The sequence below is a fragment of the Pimephales promelas genome, chromosome 3 (genome assembly GCF_988280905.1).
Source record: "Pimephales promelas chromosome 3, fPimPro1.hap1.1, whole genome shotgun sequence".
NCBI lineage: Eukaryota > Metazoa > Chordata > Actinopteri > Cypriniformes > Leuciscidae > Pimephales > Pimephales promelas.
The window spans coordinates 24,815,001-24,828,082 of record NC_142771.1 but is presented as its reverse complement, the minus strand read 5'-3'; the positions used below and the strand labels follow the sequence as shown (position 1 = coordinate 24,828,082).

Genomic DNA, 13,082 nt, shown 5'->3' with positions numbered 1-13,082 from the left:
GTATGTTCATCCAGGTGGATGCTGCACATTGGTGGTGGTTGAGAAGATTCCCCATTCCGTGTAAAGCGCCCAGAGTACCCAGAAAAGCGCTATATAAACGTAACAAATTATTATTATATTGCAGAATTTTCCCAAGAAAACGTTTTAAATATTTGCATTTGTCTAGGCCTGCTCAAGTACCTTGGACATGTTAGCTCTATTAGCAAAGCATGGCGATAGCAAAACAAAGGTTAAGTTTGATTCCCAGGGAACAGTTGTCTTTATTTTATTGACGTTGTATATGTCATTGCATTTTGTATATATTCTCATTGATGTCAAACTGACCAAAATATTCTGAAGAATCTGTTTTGAGGTTGAATCTGAAATAACTATTAGCCTAAAAACTCGCATAAAAAAGTTTTTACAAAACGACATGGCGCTCAGCACTCTTAAAATAGCTATTTAAAATGTTACTACTTAGCCTATATGAGACGTAAATAATTTAAAAGACCACTGACCCGAATGAACTTGCGCCTTAAAGACTTCACGAAAACAGTTTGCATGTTACGTAAAAGTTTATTTAACATGCATGTAACTTTATGTGTCGGTCCAAACGCAATCTGCACAATATTTCTGTCAAATATGTCCTAAAACTTTTTTCCAGTTTGTCAAAACGCGCCTGACTCTCTAATGTGCGTTCGCGTGTCAACGTGGCGTTTTGCAGCCAGTAGAACTTAGAATTCTCCTCGGCCCCGCCTAATTTGGTCTTGTGATTGGCTGTTTTTCCCGTCAATAAAACATTTTGAGTACACGTAACATCGTTGCTCCGCCTAATTTTACGTGCATTTTAAAGAACAGTGCCAACGCGTAAGCTACTCTTCAACTTCAGGGTGTACTCAAGCAGAAATCACTGCAGGCTTGGTAAGGCATTTCTAAAATTTAAGATGAAAAACATTTTGCATTTAAATTAAAGTGCACTTTTGTAGTTTTTAAAGCCAATTGCTTTTGTACAGTTCATTCAATAGTCATTATCTGCTGTACATATATTTATTTGTTATTATCATCCTTTAAAATAAAATAGTTGTTTCTTCTGAAAGTTTAAATAAGACACCTATGCTGTATAATTTAGTTTAAAATTAAATGAGACCATTGAAGATAAAGTTACATTTTCATTCCCAAGCACAATGACTTTTTGTGTTAGTGTGCAATTTACTTTTTCAGGTCAGAAATAATTAATAAAGTCTTTTTCGCTCTTTAGGGACAATATGCAGCTGCTCTTTTTGGGGATACTTGCCCTGTTTTGGGGGGTCACAGTTGCTGTGCCTGCACAGGAGAAGCGTGTACATCATAAGCCTGACCTCAGTGATCATGCTCACGATGATGCCCATGGTTTCCAGTATGACCACGAGGCCTTCCTGGGAAAAGAGGAGGCCAAGACCTTTGACCAGCTAAGCCCTGAGGAGAGCAAAGAGAGACTAGGGTAAAATGAAATATGTGAGAATGATACAGAAAATAGCAGAATGATATTAGCATGTGTCTTACTATTCTTATATTCTCCCCCATGCAGAAAGATTGTGGATAAGATTGACACAGATAAGGATGGTTTCGTCAGTCATGCTGAGCTACACCACTGGATCAAGCACAGGCAGAGGAGGTACATCGAGGAGAACGTGGACAAGCACTGGAAAGAATACGACCAGAACAAGGATGGGAAGATTGGATGGATTGAGTACAAGAACACCACATATGGATATTATATGGGTAATTAAAACAAATCCTTTGAAATTGAATGTGGCAGCTAATCATGTTTAGTGAGGAACTGATGTTCAAAAGAGGGTTCAAAAGATTCATTATCTGCAACAAAAGTGCAACATCTTGGCAAAAATAAATTGTATTTAGGATAAATTATTATTTCAGGTAAAAAATGTTGGGCAAATGAACATAAACTAGACATACATACTGCAGAAGGAAAGAATATTAATGGTTGACTTGTACTATGTTGCTGTATTCCAGATGTAGAGTTTGATGATGTGGAGGATAAAAGCAGTTACAAAGCCATGCTCACTAGAGATGAGAGACGGTTCAAGTCCGCAGACCGGGACGGGGACGGTGTTGCTACCAGAGAAGAGTTCACTGCCTTCCTCCATCCAGAGGAGTTCGACTACATGAGACACATTGTGATACAGGTGAGGTGATAATGGAGGAAGGGACCAATGATTATTATGATAGAGAAATCAGAAAGAGGGACAGACATCAAGACAGCACAATACAGGGAGAAAAAAAATTATGTTTTTTTTTTTTTTTTTAATGACTGGTCAATTTTTTGCTTCCATAACTTCCACGGGTCTTATTTCAGACTAGTGGAAAGAAAACATCCAAAATGTACATTTAAGTGTTTATTTTGTTACACTTGATGTACTTGCATCTGAAGGTTTCAATTACAGTACATATTTATTTATTTTTGTAAATGTATAATTCACATTTCCAAAAACATGAATAAATAACTCTAATGTCAACAAAATGAAACAATAATTTTGAATTTAGCTTCATTAAAAAAATCTGTCCTGGAAATGTATGTATATAATTAGATAAAGCTCCATTTGCATATTTAAACAGAACATTTTAGAAAACTTGTAATACAAACCAATTTTGCAGTTGTTAATGTAAGTATTCAACAGGAGAAGTATGGCGATGTCTGTTAACTAACATTTTTACCCTATTCACCTGTGGTATTTTGCCTTGACGATGAACAAGTTGCAATTAAATCTACACAAATGTTTTTCAAATATTTTTTTCAAACATTGAAATGTATTAATATTACCATATGCCAACAATATGCAAAATTATTAACATGACATAAGCTGTGGAAAAATGGCCAAGTAACAGATGAATTACCATAAATACTGTCACCCCTATTTTTTTACAGTCTATGTGTCACCCTTATGTTTTGCTATTTAACATTAACATGTATCCTCTGTCAGAATAGAACAACCCACCTGAGAAGCAATGGAATAGATCACTAAACATTTATCCCTCAATGTTACAGGAAACAATTGAAGACATTGACAAGAATGGTGATGGCAAGATTAATCTGCAGGAATACATTGGTACATTTCTACAGTGTTTTCCTGGGAGGAAAAAAAAAACATACATTAGAACTGATATTTTGTGGTCATATAAATTGAAAATAACTGCATGTGTTCCTTTTGACCCTAGGGGACATGTTCACCCCTGAAAATGGAGAAAATGAACCAGATTGGGTCACAACAGAAAAGAAACACTTCTCAGAGTTCAGAGACGTGAATAAGGTATGCAGTGGGAAGGGCATCTATTAGCATCACCTGGACTGTTTCCTGGCTTTTCTTTCAAGGTTCACGGTTTGTTTTTTTAGGACGGTGTCCTTGATGCCGATGAAGTATCTCAGTGGATCCTCCCTGGAGAGGTGGACCATGCTGACAACGAAGCCCGGCATCTCATTCACGAAACTGATAAAGACAACGTAAGTGACATCCACTGGGTCGACATACTGTATGGGTGGCTTCCTTAGTTCGCAATAATGCATAATTACCAATCAATTGTTAATATAATTAATCTTTACCTCTGTCTTTCTTTTAATTTGCTACCAATGAATCACAATGGACTTTCAACCGCTTCATAATTGACTAACCAGGATGAGAAAATTACAAAGGAGGAGATTCTGGAAAACTGGAACATGTTTGTTGGGAGCCAGGCGACTAATTACGGAGAGGATCTCACTAAAAGACACGATGAGCTTTAATGCTAGCATATCTGGGTATAGGGGAGGGCATTATCGTTTGGGTGTAGGTAAGAGGATAGGAAATTGAATATGAAAATAAGAGTCTTCATTGGCTGTTGGGTAGGAACATTTCCAGGGTCAAAGTTCAGGGGTTAGTCTTCAAGCTTCAGAATCAATGAAGATAAGAATCTTACTGAGACAGATACACATTTTATTTATTGCCAAACACATTTCAGCCTTTGCAAAGTAATTATGATGAACAAGCACACTCCTTATGAACAGACACTCCAGCTTACTTATATTGTGATGAAACAGACATACATCTTCCACTTGAGAGATGCTCAGGAATTCAGCACTGAACAGAGAGGCTAAGTCCCTCCCCTTCCGGTCGACCACCATGGGTCGAAAATATTGTATGGCAGTCAATGGCGAGAGACAACAAATATTTTGATGTCGTTTGAATTGTGCCCTGAATTACACATATGATGTTTGTCGATTTAAAAGATACATTTTAAAGTAAAGAAAGTCGCAATTTGATGTAAAACCGTTGAGGTATAAGACTGTGAAAATATGTAATTACAAAGACTACAAACCCCAAAGGCGCACATTTTCTCTCAATGACTGAAGCTAACTTTACCGAGGCTAATGTCTGTCATTGTTTCTATAGTCTTACATTATAATTGTAACGTCACGCCATCATACCCGAGTGTTTTGTACCAGACACACAAGCAGCGGATCTCGCTCGTTGTTTTGCTTCCTGGGAGATGTAGTCCAATGAGTGATTTTCACATAAAACTAAATGTTACTCTTCTATTCTATGACAAACTGTGACGCTTTTGACTTTCAGAATTGTCTTTTAAATTGACAAACATCATATGTGTAATTCAGGCCACAGTTCAGACGGAATAAAAAGATAGGTTGTCTCTCGCCATTGACTACCATGCATATTTTCTTCCGAAATAAGGTCCCATGAGCCGGAAGCGGAGGCTTCAATACGGGGCCAGTTGCATCAGTATTCAATGTAACAGGCCTGATTTGACTGTTACAAAGAAACTATCACATTAGTAGTGTGTGATTTTACATTCAACATACCACTCGCATGAAAAGAGGTATAAGGAAATGAAGCCAGAGTAAAAAGGGAGGGAAAGAGGGGTTGGATTCAGCAAGTACACCGTAAAACCTGATCAGTTGACTTAAGAAATAATTAAGGCAATAGGTTTAAGTAAATCGACTTCATGTGTAATTGAACAAATTAAATTATGTGGAACTGTCAAATTCACAACTTAATTTTTTCAATTACGCATGAAGTTTTTAACTTAATTTTAAGGCAATGGGTTTCCTCACTTATTCAACTGATCACGTTTTACAGTCTGGGAGGAGACAAAAGTGATTGACACTGTATTGGTGGAACATTTTTCTCTCTGTGAATTCTAAATAAAGCCATGTTGGTTTAAAAAAAAATTTGACTGGGGTTTAATTTACATGTTCTCACAAAGACATTGCATTGTATTCTGATAGGAGGTGTAATTATTACTCACAAAAGCTTAGGAAATAATTTTTATTAATCTAAATACATCTTAATCTCTCTTTCCAACTAAATAATTTTTTCCTCTCTGCATTTTCCAAATTCTGTCTGTGTCATTTGCTGTCATTTTCAGGATGGTCGTCTCTCTATCAGTGAGATCATGGATAGAATGGATTACATTAAAGTTAGCACAATAACTGACTTTGGGACCTTGGTGGAAGATCATGATGAACTTTAACCCTGTTATGACCACAGAAAGCCTGAATGTTTTTTCAAACTATTAAAATAAGACAAATGTGACTTTTAAAGTGTGTCAGAGGAATTATTTATTAAAAAGAAAAACATGCCGTATATAGTGTACACAGAACACGATAGTATATTTAGGGGCAAAGAGAAACACTTTTAGCATCCACTCAATTACCCCTCACCCAAAAGCACTTGAGAAAAGGTCCTTCAAAATGAATGATAATATTTACAGGGTCAAAGCGTTGTCCAATCCTCTCGTTTATGCTTGCATAACGGGTCTGGCCTCTTTAGCTTTGAGATCCACTCCTGAGCCCGCAAAGCCAGTCCCACCCTGTCCATGAGCAGAGAGACATTTAAACACTGACTTTTTGCATTTGTGACATTTTCTTCAGCACTAATTCTCTTTTACACACCCTCTGCAGGGGTATGATGTCCTTCTCTTTCAGTTTGTCTCCAGTCACTGGATCAATCATGTCTTTCAATATGAGCTTCTCCACACACTCCATAGTGACTACAGCTCCACTTGAGGGAAAGACAGTACACACACAAAAAAGAGAGAAACTAGAAGTGAGAGGAAGGACTAAATATATAAAAAGGTATGAAGCCAGATCAATTCTTGTTGAATAAACAATGTAAAAGTCAAACTCACGAGGGTCTGAGAACTGCACTGGGCACCGAGTTCCCAAGCGTGTCTTTGGTTACCGCACACACGTATCTGTCCTGAGGATCATTTAAAACACTTTCTGAATTCAAATGATCATTATACATTACTGTTCAAAAGTTTGGAGTCAGTCATTTTTTATAAATATATTTAATATAGAAATATGGAATATTTAATTTACTGAAGAGTGACGCGCTCCACTGACTTCACTGCTATTGGTTGTCGATCCCGAAAGTCGCTCTGCATTTGCATAAGTTGTTAAACAGATCTCAACTTTTTCGCGTCGCCAGACACGCCCCACCAGTCGATGTTGCGCATGTCGCCGGAAATCGCCCGCTACCCATTGAAATGAATGATATCATATCACTTGTAGAGTGAAGGGGTCTTTAACACTAGAACGGCCACAACGGTCATTTTGACCGTTTTGAATTTTATATCTACAATAACTTTGTTGAAAAAAATAATAAAATCCTGTTGGTACCTGACTTTTCCTAAAATTGTCTGTATTTTCATTTAAAATGCTTTTCATATAAATTAAGTTACGTAAACGTAAGGCAAAAAAAAAAAATGGACATATTTACCTATTTCGGCCATAGACGGTCATATTGACCGCACTGAATTTTGCGATATTTTTCTGTTAAATATTCCGCAGTTGATCTGGTCTCTCTCAACTGTCAACAGAAAGGTCCGTCCGGTCACCTCTGTAGCGGTGTTTGCTATATAATAATTTCTACATTAGTTGTTGATCAGAAATAAGCAAATAAAACCAGACTACAGTTATCTATAATACATACGTTATCTATAGGCTATATATCATTAGAGAGTGATTCAGAGTCAGAGTCCACATCAAGGAAAAAGAGACGGCTGCTATCATCAGACACGGCGGATCCAGATGATCCATTCATGTCGGATGATCCTGGTGAGCGCTGCTGCCCTGTTCTGCGCTGTTTGTTTTGCTTCATGTGCTGTTCACTAGTTCTGCTTGTCCTATTATTTTTAGCCTATTGACCGCTTCGCATATCGTCACTAATATTTTCGTCATAGTTTTTGTCATTCAAACCTAGTTTTTATTTAGTTATCGTCTCGTTTTCGTCTTTGAAAAAATGCGGTTGACGAAAATAAAATTATGAAAATTATTCGTCAATGAAATAAACACTGTTTTGAATTTAACGGTCAAAATGACCGTTCGTGGCCGTTCTAGTAGTTTTGGAATTCTGGCACTTCTAGTGTTAAAAGTATTTCTCGAGCATCAGGTGACACTGAAGACTGGAGTGGTGGAGTCATTTTTTAAATAAATGCAGCCTTATTGAACCAAGGATACTTTAAAAACATTTTATGAATCTTACTGACCCCAAACTTCAGTTTATGCAGCATTAAATAGGAACAGTGATGTGGCTCAGGAGAAATAGAGGAAAAGGTGAGAGATCACAATATTTTCCATCTTACTTGGCGTGTGAGGAGGGCCACTCGGTCCAGACTGGGGTCGAGTGGAGTGAAGCGCACTGAAATCAAATCACTCATCTTCAAAGGACGTCCTGACATGGGGCAGAACACCGTCTTTGACTGAAAAAGCAGGAGAGGAGGAAAAACAGTTAAAGATGATAGATTGGGTCAAGAGTACTTTATATCTTTGTAAAGTGTACAACTTGAATTGAGAGCATGTTGATCTGCCTAGTGTCTCATGCAGGGTAATAAACTTTGAAAGAGGACAATCATTACGAGAAGCTAGTGAACACACAGTGAACACACACAAACCAATCAAGGGCATCATGACCGACCAAAAGAACATTTGGCAGAAGCATGCAAACTGATTTCAGGGTATTACAATTTCTTATGTAATGTTCTTCCATGAATGATATGAGACTACAGAAGACCCAAGGTTAGGGACACGTGGCTGTCAGAGAGGGGAAACTGACAGATCTAGAAACCTACAGGTTTTTTAACCAAGGTGGGCTTGGCCTCTGGTGTGAGGCTGGGGATCCAGAAGCTGGGCAGAGCTGAAGAAGAACTGGACTCCCCCGCTGAAGTGTCAGAACTGGTTGAGCCCTTCTGGCTTTCATCATCTTCAGATTTACCTAAAGAGAAGCGAGTTAACATACATAATCAAGCAGGAATACGTGCAATCTTATAGTTATACTTTAGTAAAGTGGTTCCAAAACTTTTAAGAGTGGGGTACCCCCGAGTCATTTACCATCCTTCTGCATACACTCTTCCACTTAGACTGCACTCACACTTTTTCCACCATTTTTGCCTCCTAAATTGATTTTCAAATGCATGTTTTTCTATATAAATAACTTTATAAAATAAATAATGTTTTAAATAATAAAAAATGTTCAATAGAGAAATATGCAATGATGGTAAAAACAAAGTGACACTTTTAAATATTAAACAAAAACCAGCAGAAGCTGGAGGCAAGTCACTGGCTGTGTCCGAAATCGACCCTCATAGCCTTAAATAGAACACTATTTGAGGGGATAGCCATTTATAATGGTCTCCAAAACCATAGTGGACATTATTGTGTGCACTCATTCAATCCAAAAAATGCACCGCAATAATGAGTGTACAACCGATGTATGCTCAACAGCTAGAGAATACCCATTATGCATTGTGACGGTCACGCCTATGGTCAGATGTGGCTACAGCGTAAAATCATATAGATATAAATTTTTAAAATAAGTTTAAAATTATTATTCTTATTATTATTATATTATTATTATTATAACTATGGAAAAGCGGCAACTTCACTCACTCATTTTCATTCACTCCTTTCAGTGGACTATATTAGTGGAGAAATGTAGGAAACAGCGAATTAGGGTATAGGTGGCGACAGAGCCACTGTTTTTATGAGTGAGCCAGAGAGTCATTCATTCAGTAACGAAGCAAGTAGCTGTATTTATAAATGAATCATTGACTCTAACGATTCATTTAAAGCCGAAAGAACCACTGCTTTGGTTTAATCTTATCCTCCAATTTCCATACCTGAAGTGAAGGGGTTGATTGGCTTGGAGACGATGTTGTTCTCTCTCTCTCTGAACTTCTCAGCTCTCTGTCGCTCCTCAGACTTGGACTCCAGCTGGCCTTCACTCTTCAAAGCCTGTTTCTGCTTCTCATATGCCTGAGGTTATAAATATATGCACGTCTGTTAGGCAAACAGAGAGAGACATTTACATTTGGAACAAAACACATGTAAAAAGTACCCAAACCTTCATTTTCTTGGAAATTTCAGTTTTCTGGTGAAGGATGTATTGCAGAATTGCTTCTTTTTCATATATGTACCCATCCTCACTGCAGTAAGCAAATATAAACAAACACCAGCTGCTGACATGTCAATTGGCCAATAACATCCAGCATAAACAATTAAGGCAGCATAAACACTTATATAACAGCATGCAAAGACAATTTCACCATCAATACAATTATACGTGTAAAAGTGGGTCTCTTATGTACGTTACAACAGGGTCCCTGCAGGGCTGCAAAGAGAGACAGCAGCAGTCGAAATCTTTGATCGCATCCTTCCCCAAACGCACACTCTGTGTCCCATAACCCGAAGCGGCTGGAGGAGTCAAGAGAGAGATGCACAATTTGTTACAGTAACTAACCATATGTAATGTATGTATATAAGAGAGACAAAACACCACAGAAACATTAAGTTAGATAAATAAGAGCAGGAGTTTATTACCGGTGTCTTTCCTCTTCTCATGATAAGTGTAAACGGCTCCTGCTGTGCAGTTCTTACCGTGTCGAGTCATGTTTGTCTTTTACAGAGCAAAAATCTATCGTTAATGTGAGTTTAGTGACCAGATGTATGCACAGTTTTACATAAATACACGTTGGCCCACTGATTTATAATTGCTTAATAAGGTAGAGATTAGGATAGGTTATCAGGAAATCTATAATAGTCGTATAAGTTACTAAACTAACACACATATAAATCAAACACAATATGTTCTTTATATCGTAATATCGTATTAAGACGCGCAGAAGTCGCTGTTTACCTCCTACGATCGTGAACCGGAAGTGACCTGTGTGCATGGCTCTTCTTCTTCAGTGAACTGTCTATTTATTTTGGCAGCCTGCAATCTTTGTGCATTACCGCCATCTACTGGACTGAGGTGTGATCACATTGGTACGTGAAAAATAATTTAAATTTTAACATCCCAGAGGATCAGACTAGAGCCCAGAAGAAAAAAATGAATAAATGTTATTAATAATAATTAATATTATTGGACTAAGTCTTCTTGCTAGTTGTGTTTCTAGAAACTCTATCTCTGCTTTGGTTGTAGCTAGACTGTTCCAGACAGACTCAACAGGTTTTGCTCAAAGTAACAGAGTTGTTACCCGTACTTCTCTCTCTTCAGATTATTGCCTACATGTTTCCCTATAATATGGGCACATTCCTGTCTCATGTTTCCCTATTGTAGCTGCTGTTCAGTCCTGTATGCCCTGTATGCCTCCCATATATATATATATATATATATATATATATATATATATATATATATATATATATATATATATATATATATATATATATATAAGGTGATCTACCTATAATAATGATTCTGTCAATAATGATACAGAGCAGAGGAATCCTTTTCAGAACGTTTTATTCAAGCTGACGAACGTTTTTACACACTGACTGACAATCAGAATCCACCAAGCGCGCTCTTATGAAAACCTGAAACCAGAGCGTTATCGTCCCTTGGTGTGTAGACCCAAATATAGCCTAATCGTTCTTGGTGTGAATGAGTCTTTAGTGTAGGCTACTTTAATTAGCTGCTTAGCCTCTGTTTCACATTCTCTAGTCTCACTCGGATATTTGTGTGTGAAGTTCAATTAAGTTAGGCAGTGGCTGATGATCGTTTTGAACTATGGCCTATGACTATGGCCAGGCAAACATTTTAGCTTTTGTACGTTGCTATTTGTATATTGATCCACTTGAATCGTGTCATATAGTTCTATCAAAATATATAAAATCCAAATATTTAAAAATCCTCTCCTGTTCAGAACTTCCTTTTGTTTTTCTGCTGAAGAAAATGCACAATTTGACATAGCCTACGACCTGATACAGACTTAGTTGGGTGAGGTAGCCTATCCATTTAAGGCGATAATTCATATCTATAATTATCACAACCCATGTTTGGAAATCATGTTTCGTTAGCTGAACGATTGACAGCAAATAGCTAGGCTATGCCTAAGTGAAAAACATACATTATGGTGTCGACAGTGATATAAAATTCACTTTTTATAGTCTATTTAAAGGATCATTTTTTGAACTTTAATACACATAAATAAAACGTCCCATCATTTTATTCCATAAGTATCCTAGTGTGAAAACAACACAGGTTTGCAATTACATTTCATTTCATAACTTATGTTAATACAAGACTGTTTAAAAGGGAAACATGTTATTCAATTAAATAAACTTAATTTAAGGTAATTAAATTATTTAAATTCCACGTGTATGTATTGACCTGTAGCGTGTGATGCGATTACATCAAAAAGAGAAAAAAAATAACTTAACGACAATGAACATAACGCTACAATGTAAATAAAATCTGTGAAACGCAACGCCCAAATGCACGTTCCTCTTTTGGCCACAAGGTGGTATGAAGTGGGTTTAGTTGTCATCGTCATCATCACCATCATCATCGTCGTCATCATTAAAGACATCAGCGACAGTCCTGAAAAAAAAGAAGCGATAACATCATTATATTATTATGATTATAACAACTTGTATCGCAGCTTTATTTTCAGGAAAATAATATCTTACTTATAGATGGATCCAGAAACTGAGTCAACAAAACCACCTTTGAGGAAAATTTAAAATACGTAATGAGTTCATAACATAATCAGACTTTATCCACAAATTATCCACAATCTAAACAACCAAAATGTGCATATTATTGTCAAAAGTTTTTCTTACCAGGCTGGCAGACGGTTTCACAAACAGGACAGATATAGCACTTTCCACAGTCCTGAAGAGACAAAAAGACAGTTAAAATGTCCTGAAAATGTCATGCTATGATTTTTTAAATAATTGTGTAGTAGCCTATGTGTATTTTTAAGGAGAAAAGAACCCCATCAATATCCACACTGTAAACCTGAATTATTTAGCAAAACTCAAACAAAATTTCAGTTGTTTTTTTTTTTTTTTTTTTTTTTTAAGAAATTCAAAGTTTAACTAAGCAGAACTGGCAGTTGTTTACTTTGCTTAGACATTTTAATTAGGCTACTTATATGTTGAAATATTTATGTTCAGCTATCACCCTAATTTCAATTCTAATAATTTTAGTGGTGGAAACTTAGCTAGTTTTTACTAGCTAATTTGGTTAATGCTAATTTGTTAATTGGTAACTTAATGCCTTGCTTGCATGTAACATTAGCTGAATGAATATGACTAAATGAGATATTTCTGTTCTCAAATCAAGCTCACGCTCCACTTGTCACCATGATGGCAACCCCCCCAAAAAACCAAAAAACCCAACATAACAGAAATTCAGTTAAAGTAGCATAGAAAAACATTAAACACTACAACACTACAAAATCTCCCATTTAACATGTAATTTTAGCATGTACTCTCCCTTTGGAGGTGTCATGGCAAAGCATGCTGGGAAATAGAAATCCCAGCCTACATTCAATTGAATTTAAGTTTGTCTAAATGACAAACAAGTGCATAAAATTCAATACAATGAAACAATTCAGATTTCTTAAAATGTGTCAGTTTTTAACTCAAAAGAAGTTATAAATACTTATAAAAGTTAATTTGATTGAACTAATCTGTTGAATTTAAGTTTAACCAACCAATTAATTATTTTTGAACAGGGTTTAGCTTCAGACAACCACCAATTAGCATTGAATCAGCTATGTGAATTCGATGCTGTATTTTGGTGGTAGGCCTATACGTTTAAATC

At 36.6% G+C, this 13,082-nt stretch overlaps 3 protein-coding genes across 4 annotated transcripts in view; 1 reads left to right on the top strand and 2 right to left on the bottom strand.

Moving 5' to 3' along the window:
• Window positions 1-776: 776 nt before the first annotated feature.
• rcn3 (reticulocalbin 3, EF-hand calcium binding domain) lies at window positions 777-5,569 on the top strand. Of its 2 annotated transcripts, none has more exons than XM_039686877.2 (8): window positions 777-900; window positions 1,238-1,459; window positions 1,547-1,740; window positions 1,993-2,165; window positions 3,026-3,086; window positions 3,196-3,287; window positions 3,371-3,478; window positions 5,395-5,569. In XM_039686877.2, the coding sequence occupies exons 2-8, from the start codon at window positions 1,245-1,247 to the stop codon at window positions 5,497-5,499; spliced, it is 948 nt and encodes a 315-aa protein (XP_039542811.1). In that variant the 5' UTR covers window positions 777-900; window positions 1,238-1,244; the 3' UTR covers window positions 5,500-5,569. The 2 variants fall into 2 exon arrangements, with proteins under 2 accessions (XP_039542811.1, XP_039542810.1); XM_039686876.2 differs by lacking the exon at window positions 5,395-5,569 and adding an exon at window positions 3,650-5,197.
• Window position 5,570: 1 nt separating this feature from the next.
• nosip (nitric oxide synthase interacting protein) lies at window positions 5,571-10,212 on the bottom strand. Its single transcript, XM_039686880.2, has 10 exons — window positions 10,164-10,212; window positions 9,848-9,923; window positions 9,616-9,721; window positions 9,372-9,453; window positions 9,148-9,283; window positions 8,101-8,243; window positions 7,615-7,731; window positions 6,157-6,227; window positions 5,921-6,029; window positions 5,571-5,838 (listed from the first exon to the last, which is right to left on the bottom strand). The coding sequence occupies exons 2-10, from the start codon at window positions 9,915-9,917 to the stop codon at window positions 5,767-5,769; spliced, it is 906 nt and encodes a 301-aa protein (XP_039542814.2). The 5' UTR covers window positions 9,918-9,923; window positions 10,164-10,212; the 3' UTR covers window positions 5,571-5,766.
• A 718-nt stretch (window positions 10,213-10,930) lies between these two features.
• Window positions 10,931-13,082, bottom strand: part of LOC120489780 (uncharacterized) — a 5,949-nt gene continuing 3,797 nt past the window's right edge. Inside the window, exons 4-6 of the mRNA XM_039686882.2 lie at window positions 12,095-12,146; window positions 11,942-11,978; window positions 10,931-11,852 (exon numbers count right to left, since the gene is read on the bottom strand). Coding sequence (XP_039542816.2) covers window positions 11,789-11,852; window positions 11,942-11,978; window positions 12,095-12,146 — 153 coding nt within the window. The 3' untranslated portion in view covers window positions 10,931-11,788. The remainder of the gene's footprint in view (window positions 11,853-11,941; window positions 11,979-12,094; window positions 12,147-13,082) is intronic.

Bases quoted from the DNA above. Each gene is read 5' to 3' on its own strand.
- rcn3 (XM_039686876.2), top strand. From the start codon at position 1,245: ATGCAGCTGCTCTTTTTGGGGATACTTGCCCTGTTTTGGGGGGTCACA. The intron at 1,741-1,992 runs GTAATTAAAACA...GCTGTATTCCAG, and splicing joins CACATATGGATATTATATGG to ATGTAGAGTTTGATGATGTG. The intron at 3,479-3,649 runs GTAAGTGACATC...TTGACTAACCAG, and splicing joins ACGAAACTGATAAAGACAAC to GATGAGAAAATTACAAAGGA.
- nosip (XM_039686880.2), bottom strand. From the start codon at position 9,917: ATGACTCGACACGGTAAGAACTGCACAGCAGGAGCCGTTTACACTTAT. The intron at 8,244-9,147 runs GTATGGAAATTG...GCTTCTCTTTAG, and splicing joins AATCAACCCCTTCACTTCAG to GTAAATCTGAAGATGATGAA. The intron at 6,030-6,156 runs GTGAGTTTGACT...CTTTCCCTCAAG, and splicing joins AGTGCAGTTCTCAGACCCTC to TGGAGCTGTAGTCACTATGG.